General features: G+C 33.3%; 2 protein-coding genes across 11 annotated transcripts; both read left to right on the top strand.

The window, feature by feature from the left end:
* Positions 1 to 1,735: 1,735 nt before the first annotated feature.
* On the top strand, positions 1,736 to 5,852 carry LOC120142173 (magnesium transporter MRS2-11, chloroplastic-like). 10 transcript variants are annotated; one of them, XM_039156907.1, is made up of 9 exons: positions 1,736 to 2,291; positions 2,788 to 2,860; positions 2,974 to 3,044; positions 3,176 to 3,261; positions 3,391 to 3,475; positions 3,608 to 3,856; positions 5,399 to 5,479; positions 5,579 to 5,744; positions 5,822 to 5,852. In XM_039156907.1, exons 1-5 carry the CDS (start codon positions 1,827 to 1,829, stop codon positions 3,428 to 3,430), a joined length of 735 nt encoding a protein of 244 aa, XP_039012838.1. In that variant the 5' UTR covers positions 1,736 to 1,826; the 3' UTR covers positions 3,431 to 3,475; positions 3,608 to 3,856; positions 5,399 to 5,479; positions 5,579 to 5,744; positions 5,822 to 5,852. The 10 variants fall into 10 exon arrangements, with proteins under 10 accessions (XP_039012838.1, XP_039012839.1, XP_039012841.1 ...); XM_039156908.1 differs by having other exon boundaries at positions 3,608 to 3,693; XM_039156910.1 differs by having other exon boundaries at positions 3,608 to 3,676.
* On the top strand, positions 3,440 to 5,755 carry LOC120142109 (magnesium transporter MRS2-11, chloroplastic-like). The gene is made up of 4 exons (XM_039156862.1): positions 3,440 to 3,475; positions 3,608 to 3,676; positions 5,399 to 5,479; positions 5,579 to 5,755. The coding sequence occupies exons 1-4, from the start codon at positions 3,440 to 3,442 to the stop codon at positions 5,753 to 5,755; spliced, it is 363 nt and encodes a 120-aa protein (XP_039012793.1).
* Positions 5,853 to 12,297: the final 6,445 nt, after the last annotated feature.

Consider the following 12,297-nt stretch of genomic DNA (forward strand, 5'->3'; position numbering starts at 1 on the left):
ATTGTAGTTGTAAATATTGAATTTGGAATCTCTTCTTACAAGTGTCTTATCGTTGCTTATGGAATTGCAATTGGAACGAAATTAATATTCACGCCATAACTAGGAGGGGAACCAGTTCCTCCAAAAGCACCAATCAAATGAGACCTTAATATAGTTTTCTATTGCTTCTCGAGACTTTTTTGCTGTTCAGGGTTGTTCAATATTGAATTCAAAATATAATATCAATTACGGTTAAAATTATGTTATTTATCAAAAACATTATAAACTTAGTCGAAAATTAGTAATCCAGATTAAACTGATTAATTTATTTGTCTCTCATTTTCAGTAGTAGAGAGAAGTAGAAGTATTATATTTCTAGCCGTGACCAAATGCCACATACAACCCCAATCTGTTTTACAGATAACTTGGAAAAAGATTTTGAAGCTCTTTCCGACTCTGCGGTCTGTAATGGTCTGTAACACAAACGAGTAATGCCGGCATCATGAAACAAGCAGACTGTCAATTTAAAATCAGGCCTTCTTCATCATGGCGAGGAAAAACGAAGCCCAGATGGGGCACTTGAGCTCAAACGAGAAGGGAATTGAAGGAGAGTGGCAGAATGCAGCTGCAGCTAGGAGGAGATCAACTTTCTGCATTGCTTGTGAAATCATGGTGCATAAAGAAGGCAACCAAGATGATAATCAATGTCCAAAGTTTAGTGTTAATAACCCAGAACAGTCTCTCTCTTCAATGATCTCAGTACAACTTGTAAATAGCTAGGAATTTTCTGTTTCGTTTCACTTTTCCCATCGTCTTCACCCTACTGCAGAGACTAGAATTGTAGCCTGTAGGTATGCCAAAAACCCTTGGATTTGGATTTCATCATCAAAGATGATTCATTTTCCCCCCCAACCCATCCATTTCCATTAAGGCACACACACAACGAGTCTACCTTCTAATCGAACCCCAAATGCAAGCTGGTATCTTTGACGTAGTGAGAAAAAGGAGAGAGATCAAACACATGGGAGGATGCATGAACATATTTTTCAACTTATGTGATCCAAAGACAAGTTCTAAATAGTAATACTTCTATTTTATTCTAAAGGGTGACAGGAGATAGGGCCCAAGAGATGTAGGGATAGTTTGACTCCAAAATTTTAAATTTTTATATAATTTAGATATATTTTATATTTTTAAAATGGATGTCCCTTGTTCCCATATGTAATGGGGTAAGGGGAGGTAAGATAGTAGGCTGCTCCCAACATTAGGTTGGGAGCACCTTCCGTAGGAGACCTCCAAATTATGAAATGCCCTCCATGGGACTCGATCCCACGACCTCAAGGTTAAGAACCTTGTGCTCTATCAACTGAGCTGGATGGTCATTTAAAAGATAAATTTTTAATTAATAATCTATTTTTCTCTCTTAAAATTTTATAAATTCATTTATCTTATAAATTTATCCCTCTAACATAAAATTATATGTTTGTCTTTGTCTTAGGACCTTCATTAAGGGGCTCAATACCTTGAAAACGCAACAAAGTGACAAACTACTTGATCAAAAATTTCAGTAGATGTGATTGTATCTAGTGTCTCAATAATTTAATTCTTTTAGACCTTTAGGGGTCTTCTTATTTGTAAAAAGAAAATATAAGGATTACACTTTAAAATTTATCATAATAGAGAGATCAAAGCACAATTTGACCTTTCTTTTTTAATATATAAATAAGATTACTAAATCTCATCAGGCAAATCTTAATCCTAAGCCACAAATATTAACGGTCTTTCTCATTTACTCTTAAAAAAGGAAACAACGCCCAAAATTCAGTTAAAAGATTAAAAGTAAAAAAATGGATTCGTTGTTTCAAAACAAAAACCAGATTCTTTTCTCCTACGAGAACACCAAAACAATGGCGCTAACTCCTCCTCCTTCTATTTCTTACCCAAAATTACTCCAAATTTCTGTTAAATCTCCATCTCCATTGGTACATTATCTTCTCTTCGATTCTCGACGGCGAGATGCTTCTCCGGTTCTGCTTCAAAAGCCCTTCGGACTTCGTCTACTTCCGGCCGTAATGAGACCACTGTCTTTTGAGAAGTTCGAGTGCTTTGCTAGATCATCGTCAACGGAGGAGGATCGTTTGATCGATGCAGAAAAAATGACCGTGTCAAATGCCGGTGAAGGTGAAGTCGATGAAGGAGGGAGGGATGATCCGAAGGTGAAGCAACATCAAAATTCATTGGTTGCCGCGCAGAGGATCGCTTCCTCTCCCAGTGATTCTTTCTTGCTTGGAATTCGTGAACCGATTTATGAGGTTTTCTCTTTTCCCTACTTTCTGAAGAAAAATAGAATTCGTTTACTTTGTTATAAAACTTTAATCTAAGAAAGGAAGAAGAGAAGAAAATAGATATTAAGATAGTCTGAGCGAACAAAATGGAGCATTAGCAATTTGCAGAGAATATTAGAGCAATTTTGTTCGAATGTTAGTTCATGTTATTAGGGCATGTTTCCTAGTTACTAATTTGCTATTTTATCTTAGGATTTTTTTTCGCTGCCTCCCAATTTTGCCCCTCCCCCCCCCCCCCCTTAACCGTTCTACTATTTACAGACATGATAGTATGCATTTTTTAGACATTATAACCAAACATTTTATATTTGTTTATTTGGATAAATAAATTATCTATTCAGAATTTGAAAAGTTGTGAGAAAATGCTTTATCTCATTTTGCAGCTTACAAACTGTCATCATGGGTTTGAATTTATGAATAGTTTATAATTTTATTCCCTGTGTTTTGTTGTCAATCTCTAAAGGTGGTAGAGGTGAAGCCAAATGGAATTTTATCTACACGGAAGATAAGCCGACGTAAATTATTGAAATCAAGTGGTATTGTAATTTTTCTTCGTCTGTTTGCAGAAAAATAATTAGATAAATAAGCTAAGCTTTCTTTTTCCTTTTTTCTATATATTTATAGTAGATTAATTAGTTTTTCTTCCCAGGCCTTTGTCCAAGAGATATCCGCAGTGTTGATCCGTCTTTATTCTTGACAAAATCAGTCCCATCTCTTCTGGTAATTGACCCTTTATCATTATATCCCAAGATAATCATTCCTTTTCATTCTTGGGTTTAAGTATCAGTGTGTTTCTTTAGTTTCTTGTGTTTGCAAACTCAATTTTCTCTCTTCCATGCTAATTGCTATAGGTACGTGAGCATGCCATTCTACTTAATCTGGGATCATTACGAGCAATAGCAATGAAAGACCGTGTTCTTATATTCGATTATAATAGGTAAATCTTTCCTGCATCTGTGCAAATATGATTTCATTGTGATCTCATTATTCTCACCATTACCATCAATTCATCTTGATTTACTGTGAACTGATAATGATGATTGTTGCATGTGTTTGTTATTTATAGTGAAGGAGGAAAAGCTTTTATTGAAACATTGTTGCCTTGATTGAGTAACATGAATGGAGTGCAGGTTGTGCCATTTGAGCTTGAGGTTTGTGTCAAACTCAAGATCCTTGCTCTGAGATGCTGAAGTACAGAAGTCATTCATGCTTTCTTCTCTGGGTCGATGCTATAATCTTAAACATCTGAGCTTGTTAAGAGTCTTTAGTTGTGGTACTTCCAGGTTGTTGAAGCAGCATTAGTTTCACGGATGCAGCAGTTGGAGCAGAAACTAGTGGATTTGGAACCTCGTGTGAGTATGTGAACATAGTGAGTGCATTTTTTTGTTTGTTTCTTGTTTTCACTTCTCTTTTCTCTTTTACAAGCTTTATGGTAAATTGTCAAATCCCTGAAGCTGCAGACGACTGGTCCCTCATTTCCTACAGTAGTTGCTTGCAATTTCAGCAGAAAACAATTTTGTTTGGTTTTCAAGGTCTAAATGGCTCTACAATAAGAAATAAATTCTGATTGTAGCAACTCTCTTAGGCTGTAGTTCCACATTTTTTCCATTTATTTACATCTCTCCCCTCTCTCTTTCCTATGAGATACATATTCAGAAAACTCACTCACCTTCTAGTTAAAATTTACCATTAAAAATATTTGAGAAGTTTGTGTAAACCATTTTTTTCCACTCCTGGTGTTGCTGATTGTCTTATTCCACAAATGGCTGAAATTGCTGTTAATCAACTTGAGAATGTTGGCTTATCCTTTCTTTTTTGTTACAGAATGTTGGTTTTCTTTGATTAGTAAATCTAATAAACAAGTTTAAGCTATTGGGTGTCGAACATTAAAGCTTGTTTTTATGTTAATGTGCAAGTTTTTATTGTTAATATCCAAACAACTGATTTATTGACTCATTCAGATGATAAGAGATATGCATGTATTCTTTTATTTAGCCTATTGTATTGAGCCTACTGAATACCTAATGTCCTTGTGGCATTGTCTTTATCTCGTATATATGCCTTTTCTTGTTTAACTAAAAAATGCATTTTCTTTTTTAGAACATTTGCGCAGAAGCTTATTATTGCTGTTACAAAGCAATTACAACTCAGTTTGCAATAAATATAAGCTTGAAAATGCTATGCTTGTTTAGCTAGGACATCGATAAGGAGATCCTTGGCTTGCTCATTTGCAGGTCTTGCTTTGGGTTCTTACTGTATGTATACCCTAAGCATTTCTCGAAGAATTAATTATTTTTTAAGCTCGTCTTAATACAAAGGAACTGTTCTCCAACAAGTTATAATTTCTTTTTATAAAATTAGAAAGGTTAATTGCAAAAAATATCCCTAAACTATAGTCTATATTCTAAATTGATCCAAACTTCAAAACGTTTTAATTTAGTCCTTAAGGTATCTATATTGTATCAATCATGTCCTTCCATCAAGCTAGCTGTTAACTTGGGTGTTAAATGCTAGCTCGAATCTGAAGTATAACATATTTAAAACACATTGATCAAATTTAAAAATGGGGTACCTATCGAAAGAAATAGCCTCCTCAATTCTAATGATACTGTTTGTTTTTTAACACGTTAGGTCTAGGTTGTCCATGCGGTAAGTACTGGTGTTTGGGATATGATCCATATTTTTTAAATATGCACCACATCAAATTCAAATAGCATTTAATGCCCAAACTGACGGCTAGGCTGACAGAAGGATTTAACAAATACTGATACTTATAGGACTCAATTAGAACTTTTGAATTTTCGGGACCAATTTAGAAATTGGGCCATAGTTTGGGGGTGCTTGGTGCAATTAACCGAAATTAGAATCTATTTCCTTAGATATAAACCTGAACAATTTATTATTCATTGTGATTTATTAAAAACTTAAATTTGCTATGACTAATTCTTGATTATGTTATTTCTATTGTCTGGAAGTGTAAATTTGTACCTTGATTGTCTAGTGTTTTGGACTGTAGTTATGTGATATCTCATGAACCTGCTTAAATCATCATTAGTGATGTTCCTTTTGCATAGGTTCAAGCTATACTTAAGGTGTTGCCTAAAAAATTAACCGGTGACATATTGGAGCAACTTCGTATTAGCAAGCAGACTTTGGTATACTAACTTTACAGAACCTTGTTTAGTTGCTTGAAAACAAACTGTTAACACTTTCCTCTAATTATTATCTTTTTTCTTTTCATTTTATCATGCAAGGTTGAATTGGGTTCAAAAGCAGGGGCTCTTAGACAAATGCTGCTTGATCTTTTGGAAGATCCTGATGAAATACATAGAATATGTACTATGGGAAGAAATTATACACTTAAAAGGGGAAATGATGATGTGGAATGTTCTTTACCTTCAGAAAAGCTGATTGTTGAAGGTATAATGTGATCTTTCATCTCAGTATGGAGTTTTTTTAGTAAGAGTTCTAATTTTTCCGATTCGGTCATTTTGCAGAAGAGGTGGAAGAAATTGTGATCTTCAAAGGTTTTTCCTTCATTTCATTTATGGTGCATGCTTAGTATGCAGTCAGTGTATCAAATAGGATTATTCATTATCATTTCTTTTCTTCATTTTACTGTTTTTGATAGTCTTCAAGTTGGGTTGCAAGAGCTTTTTAAAATGGCCACAGATATTTATGATATGAACAATAAATTAACTAGATAAGTAAGATGTAATTTGAGGTTTGGTTTAACATAAAGGAATAATTATGATTTCTCAGAAGTTGCTAAGGTGGTGTTTGTTTTTGCAGAGGTAAAAGGTCTGCAGTCTGCGGACCACATCTGCAGGCATCTGCAGCAGAAGAGGTGGACCAAAAGTCTGCAGTCTGCAAGAAGAAGACTGTTTGTTTTTTAACGTCTGCAGACTGCTAAAATGAACTGAAATATAAATAAACTGACTTTTTAAACTTAAAAGAGTTTTGCAATACTGAGATTTAAATAATTTTAGTTTTACAATACTGAAATTTAAATAATCCATACAACTACAATAATAAATTATTTAAAATAAATCAATCCATATTTTAAAATAAATCAATCCATACTAATTAATTATTTAAAATAAATCAATCCATACAACTACAATAATAAATCAATCTATATTTTAAAATAAATCAATCCATACTAATAAATTATTTAAAATAAATCAATCCATACAATTACAATAATAAATCAATCCATTTTTAAAATAAATCAATCTATACAAATAAATTATTTAAAATAAATCAATCTATACAAATAAATTATTTAAAATAAATCAATCTATACTAATAAATTATTTAAAATAAATCAATCCATGTTTTAAAATAAATCAATTCATATTTTAAAATAAATCAATCTATATTTTAAAATAAATCAATGCATACTAATAAATTATTTAAAATAAATCAATCCATACAACTACAATAATAAATCAATCCATATTTTAAAATAAATCAATCAATCCATACAAATAAATTATTTAAAATAAATCAATCCATACTAATAAATATTTAAAATAAATCAATTCATATTTTAAAATAAATCAATACATAGTAATAAATTATTTAAAATAAATCAATCCATATTTTAAAATAAATCAATCCATACTAAAATTATTTAAATAAATCAATTCATACAACTACAATAATAAATCAATCCATATTTTAAAATAAATCAATCCATACTAATAAATTATTTAAAATAAATCAATCCATATTTTAAAATAAATCAATTCATACTAATAAATTATTTAAAATAAATTATTTTAAAATAAATCAATCCATATTTTTAATAATTATTTAAAGTAAATTATTTTATAATAAATTATTTTATAATAAATTATTTTAAAATAAATTATTTTAAAATAAATAACCTTATTAAATTATTTAAAATTATTTTAATAAATAAATATATTTTATAATTGTTCTCGAAGAGGTTTGAAGACTTTTGAAGACATAAAACCAAGTCTGCACCAAGAAGAGCTCGCGCAGACGTTTGAAGAGCTTCTGTCTTCTAAAAAAACAAACAGCCTGCGAAGCCTAATGTCTGCGCGTAGTCTGCGCGACGCAGACATAAGTGGTTTGAAGAGCTTGCACAGTGAAAACAAACACCACCTAACTGTTTCTTGCATTTCAGCTGGCCTAGAGGTTTTTCTTATTGAATTGTTTGCGCTTTGTATCTGTAGAAACAGTAGAGAGTATTCTCATTGATATTATTCATCAATAGAAAAGAGCTATATATACACAAGCTAGTATATCTAAACTAAGTAACTAAATATATTACAATTAATGGAATATATACTTTTATTACAAGTTAGCCTAATAATCTGTAACACTCTCCCTCAAGTTGGATCATAGATATTAGTCATGCCCAAATTGTTACATAGATAATTGATCCGAATTCCATTGAGAACCTTTGTGAAAATATCTCTCAGTTGTTCTCCGGTCTTCACCAAACCTTGTTGTATCTTCTCGCGAATGAAATGACAATCAATCTCAATATGTTTAGTTCGTTCATGGAAGACAGGGTTGGAAGCAATATGAAGTGCAACTTGATTATCACATTAGAGTTTTGCTCGTACTGATACTTTAATTCCAACTTCATTGAGGAGCTAATATACCCATATGATTTCACATACGGACTTGGTCATTGCTCTGTTTTCAGCTTCTGCACTAGATCGTGAGACCATATTTTGTTTCTTACTCTTCCATGAAACCAAGTTACCACCAACAAACACACAGTATCCCGAGGTAGATCTTCTATCTTCATTGCTTCCTGCCCAATCTGAGTCTAAAAAACATTCGATCCAAGTATGACCATGATTTCTATATAAAATTCCACATCCAGGAGCACTTTTCAAAAAATGCAAAACTTGTTCTACTGCTTTCCAATGATCAACAGTTGGAGATGACATATACTGGCTCATAACACTTACCGGATATGCAATGTCAGGACGCGTTACTATAAGATAGTTCAATTTTCCAATAATTCACCTGTACCACTCAAGATCATCAAAAGATTCTCCTTCTTTGGTTAATTGTAGATTAGGAACCATTGGAGTGCTACAAGGTTTGGCACCTAATTTTTCGGTCTCCGATAATAAATCAAGTATATATTTTATTCGGGGTAGAAAAATTCCTCTTTTACTTATGTTCACCTCAATTCCCAAGAAATACTTTAATATCCCCAAATATTTTGTATGGAATCGAGTGTGAAGAAAAGACTTCAGAGATAAAATTCCAAAATTCCACTAGAGTCTTTTCCAGTGATAATGATATTGTCCACATAAACCACTAATAGGATAATGCCTCCATCATACTTTCTAAAGAAAACATAATGGTCCGACTAATAGGATAATTCCCAAACCAAGCTCGAGAACTTTGTTTCAAGCCGTATAGGGATTTCTTCAGACGACATACTTTCCCATACTCCCCCTAAGCAAAAAAATCAGCTGGTTGCTCCATAAACACCTCCTCCTGAAGATCACCATGAAGAAAGACATTATTTATATCCAACTAATGCAAAGGCCAATCAAAACTGACTGCAAGAGAGATAAATAGTCGAATAGAGGATAGTTCAGCAACCGGAGAAAATGTATCATAATAATCCACTCCATAGGTCTGAGTAAATCCTTTGAAAATAAGACGAGCTTTCAACCGATTAACAGAGCCATCAACATTGAATTTGACAGTAAATACCCATTTGCACCCAATAGCTTGTTTACCAGTGGACAAAGGTACCAAGGTCCATGTACCATTGTTATCTAGAACAATCATCTCTTCAACCATAGTTGTATGCCATCCAGGATAAGCTAATGCCTCTCGAACAGTTTTAGGTATGGAAATAGTATCTAAGGATGTAAGAAAAGCACGGGAAGAAGAAGACAAACGATTATAGGAAACAACAGAAGAAATTGTGTATGTACATGTACGTTTAACTTTACGAAGGGCTATAAGTAGGTCAAGGTCCTCTGTGGCGATCGGATATGATGACAAAGATATTGGCTCATTAGGACATGATTCTGAAACTTTTGAAACCAGATTAAAGCTGACCAGTTGCGGGCGACGGAAGTAAGTGTGTTTTATGAGAGGCTTAACAAATGAAGGCTGAACTAATGTAGAAGATGATGACTCCAATTTAACGAGACAAGGTAGATTAAAAAATTATCTTCCTCTTGATGCACAGAACTTGAAGAAAAAAAGAAAGGTGTTTGTTCTAAAAAAGTAACATCGATAGACACAAGATACCTACCCAGACTGGAACTATAACAACGATACATTTTTTGTGTACGAGAATATCTCAAAAACACATATTTCAAAGACTTGGGATCAAACTTGGTATCTTGAGGATGAACATCCCGTACAAAACAAGTACACCCAAATTTTTTTAATGAGATGAGAAATAAATTTTTATTTGGAAGCAAGGTATGGAAAGGTGTTTTAAGAAGATGTATATTTTTCTTTCGGCAATACCATTTTGTGAAGGGGTGTCTACACAGGAGGTTTGATGGAGCATGCCTTGCTCACGCATGTATTTGTGAAGATGATCGAACAAATATTCTTTTGCATTATCACTTCGCAATATTTGTACAGGTGTACCAAACTAGGTTCAAATTTCAGCACAAAAAGAAGAAAACTGGGTAAACAATTCAGAATGATATTTCATTAAATAAAGCCATGTCATTCGAAAATTATCATAAAAAAGTAACAAAATAACAAAAACCAAATTTAGAGAGAACTGAACTAGGTCCCCAAATATCATAATGAACTAACTCAAAGGGAGCAGAAGCTCGTTTATTGACTCTAAGACTTTAACTATGACGGTGATGCTTAGCAAACTGACAAGACTCACAATCCAAAGTTGTTAAGTAGGAAAACTGAGGACGAAGTTTCTTTAAAGAAGAAAGTGAATGATAACCCTATCGGCAGTGCTCTTCAAAAGGGGTAAGAATCTCAGTGCAGGCAACAGATTCCGAGTCTTGAGCATCAAGGATATAAAGACCATTCAATTCATGTTCTTTACCAATAATCTTATTCGTCAAGAGATCCTAAAACAAACAATACCCAGGAAAAAATGACAAATAATAATTAAGGGTACGTGTAAGTTTACTGACTGACATCAAATTAAAAGATAATTGTGATAAACTCAAAACAGACGACAAAGTGATGAATGAAGTAGGATTAGAAGTGCCAGAGCCATACGAATTAATGTGGAACCATCAGCTAAAGTCACAGGAGTCATAGATAAATGAGATTGAAAGAAAGAAAGAAGACGCAGGTTACCTATTATGTGATACGTAGCATCAGAATCAATGACCCATTTTGATGAGGTGGAAACAAGGCATGTATTGGATTTACCTGAATCAACAAGGGCGGAAACGAGATCCGAAGGTTAATTCTTAGTTTCTTGAAGGTGAAGGAACTTGGCATACTCATCCGCAAATAATACAACAACCAGTGAAGAAGTCTTATTGTCATCCATAATCGCAAATTGACAAAAAACCCACACAAAACCAACAACCAAACAATATTTATTAAAAAAAAAGACGACACCGGCGAATTGGTGGCGAAAATAGGCAACCAAGTGCTCTTACGCACCGGCGTGTAAAAGAGTCTCAAACTGTCGTGGCGGCGCATGGGGCTCACCCGCTAAGATTTTGGTGATCAAAATTTCTAGAACGGCTGATTGGCGCACTGTAGACCTCCTGGAGCAGGCGGTGTCGATAGATAGGAGTCTAAAAGTCATCGGTAAAAAGCGACCGAAAGGCACTCCATTCTTCTGATACCAAAAAAAAATCAACTACTCGAAGATATATTAAACGTTCTGATACCATGTAGAAACAATAGAGAAAGCATTCTCACTGATGTTATTCATCAATAGAAAAGAGTTGTATATACACAAGCAAGTATATCTAAACTAGATAACTAAATATATTATAATTAATGGAATATAAACTTTTCCTAAAAGTTAACCTAATAACCTGTAACAATGTCTATGTTTTTTGTTTTCAATAGCTATAACTTATTATAATGTCTTGTTACATCTTTCTGCTTGCAGATGTGAACCTTGCAATGGTCAAGCCGAAAGGCTTCTTGATTTTGCAAAAGAAATGGAAGATTATGTGACTGTCAACCTAAGGTCTTGATGAATTTTGATTTCAATTTTGTTGTCAACATCATCATTTCATGAGTGTTGTCTATACTTTTATCCTCCAAAATCTATATGATTTTGATGATTTGACATTTTTTTATTCATTTCTAATATATGTTTCTTGCAAGTTACCCTCCTTTAACTAATGAAATCGGGGTGGTTTAACTATTTTATCAGTTCCCTGAGACTTGAGGTAAGCAGAGTGGAATTACTTCTTCAGGTTGTTGCTTGTTCCCACGGAGGTCATTTCATAATTCGGAGGTCTTCTACGGAAGCTGCTCTTAACCTTGTGTTGGGGGCAGCCTACTATCTTACCTCCCCTTACCCCATTACATATGGGAACAAGGGATATCCATTTAAGTCTATGATGGTATTAATGTATCGTTAAATGTCCCCTTAAAACATAAACATAAATAATTATTGGCCGCTACCTGGTTGTAATAATCGCCTTGGCTTATCTAGTATAGAAACTGTAAAATTTACATGCTACAAATTATGATTCATTAAGATGCTTAATCATCACATGATGAATAAAATTGTAACTTGGTTCTGTATAATTGTAGCTAGTTCATGGATTTATTATAGTACATATGATAATTTTGTTGTTTGTTTACTTGGTTACATGAGAGGGGATAGGACCTAGATAAGCTGCTCGAATTTGGACATTTATGGCATAAATTTGTTCGGAGTCCATTCTTGAAATCATGTGCACCATTGGATATCAAAATATTTCTTCAAGAATCTTAGTGGTAATAGTTAGCATCCACGATTGAAGAACTATATTTCCTGTTTTTAGGTATATTC

The sequence above is a fragment of the Hibiscus syriacus genome, unplaced genomic scaffold, assembly GCF_006381635.1.
Source record: "Hibiscus syriacus cultivar Baekdansim isolate YM2019G1 unplaced genomic scaffold, ASM638163v2 tig00110819_pilon, whole genome shotgun sequence".
Taxonomy (NCBI): domain Eukaryota; kingdom Viridiplantae; phylum Streptophyta; class Magnoliopsida; order Malvales; family Malvaceae; genus Hibiscus; species Hibiscus syriacus.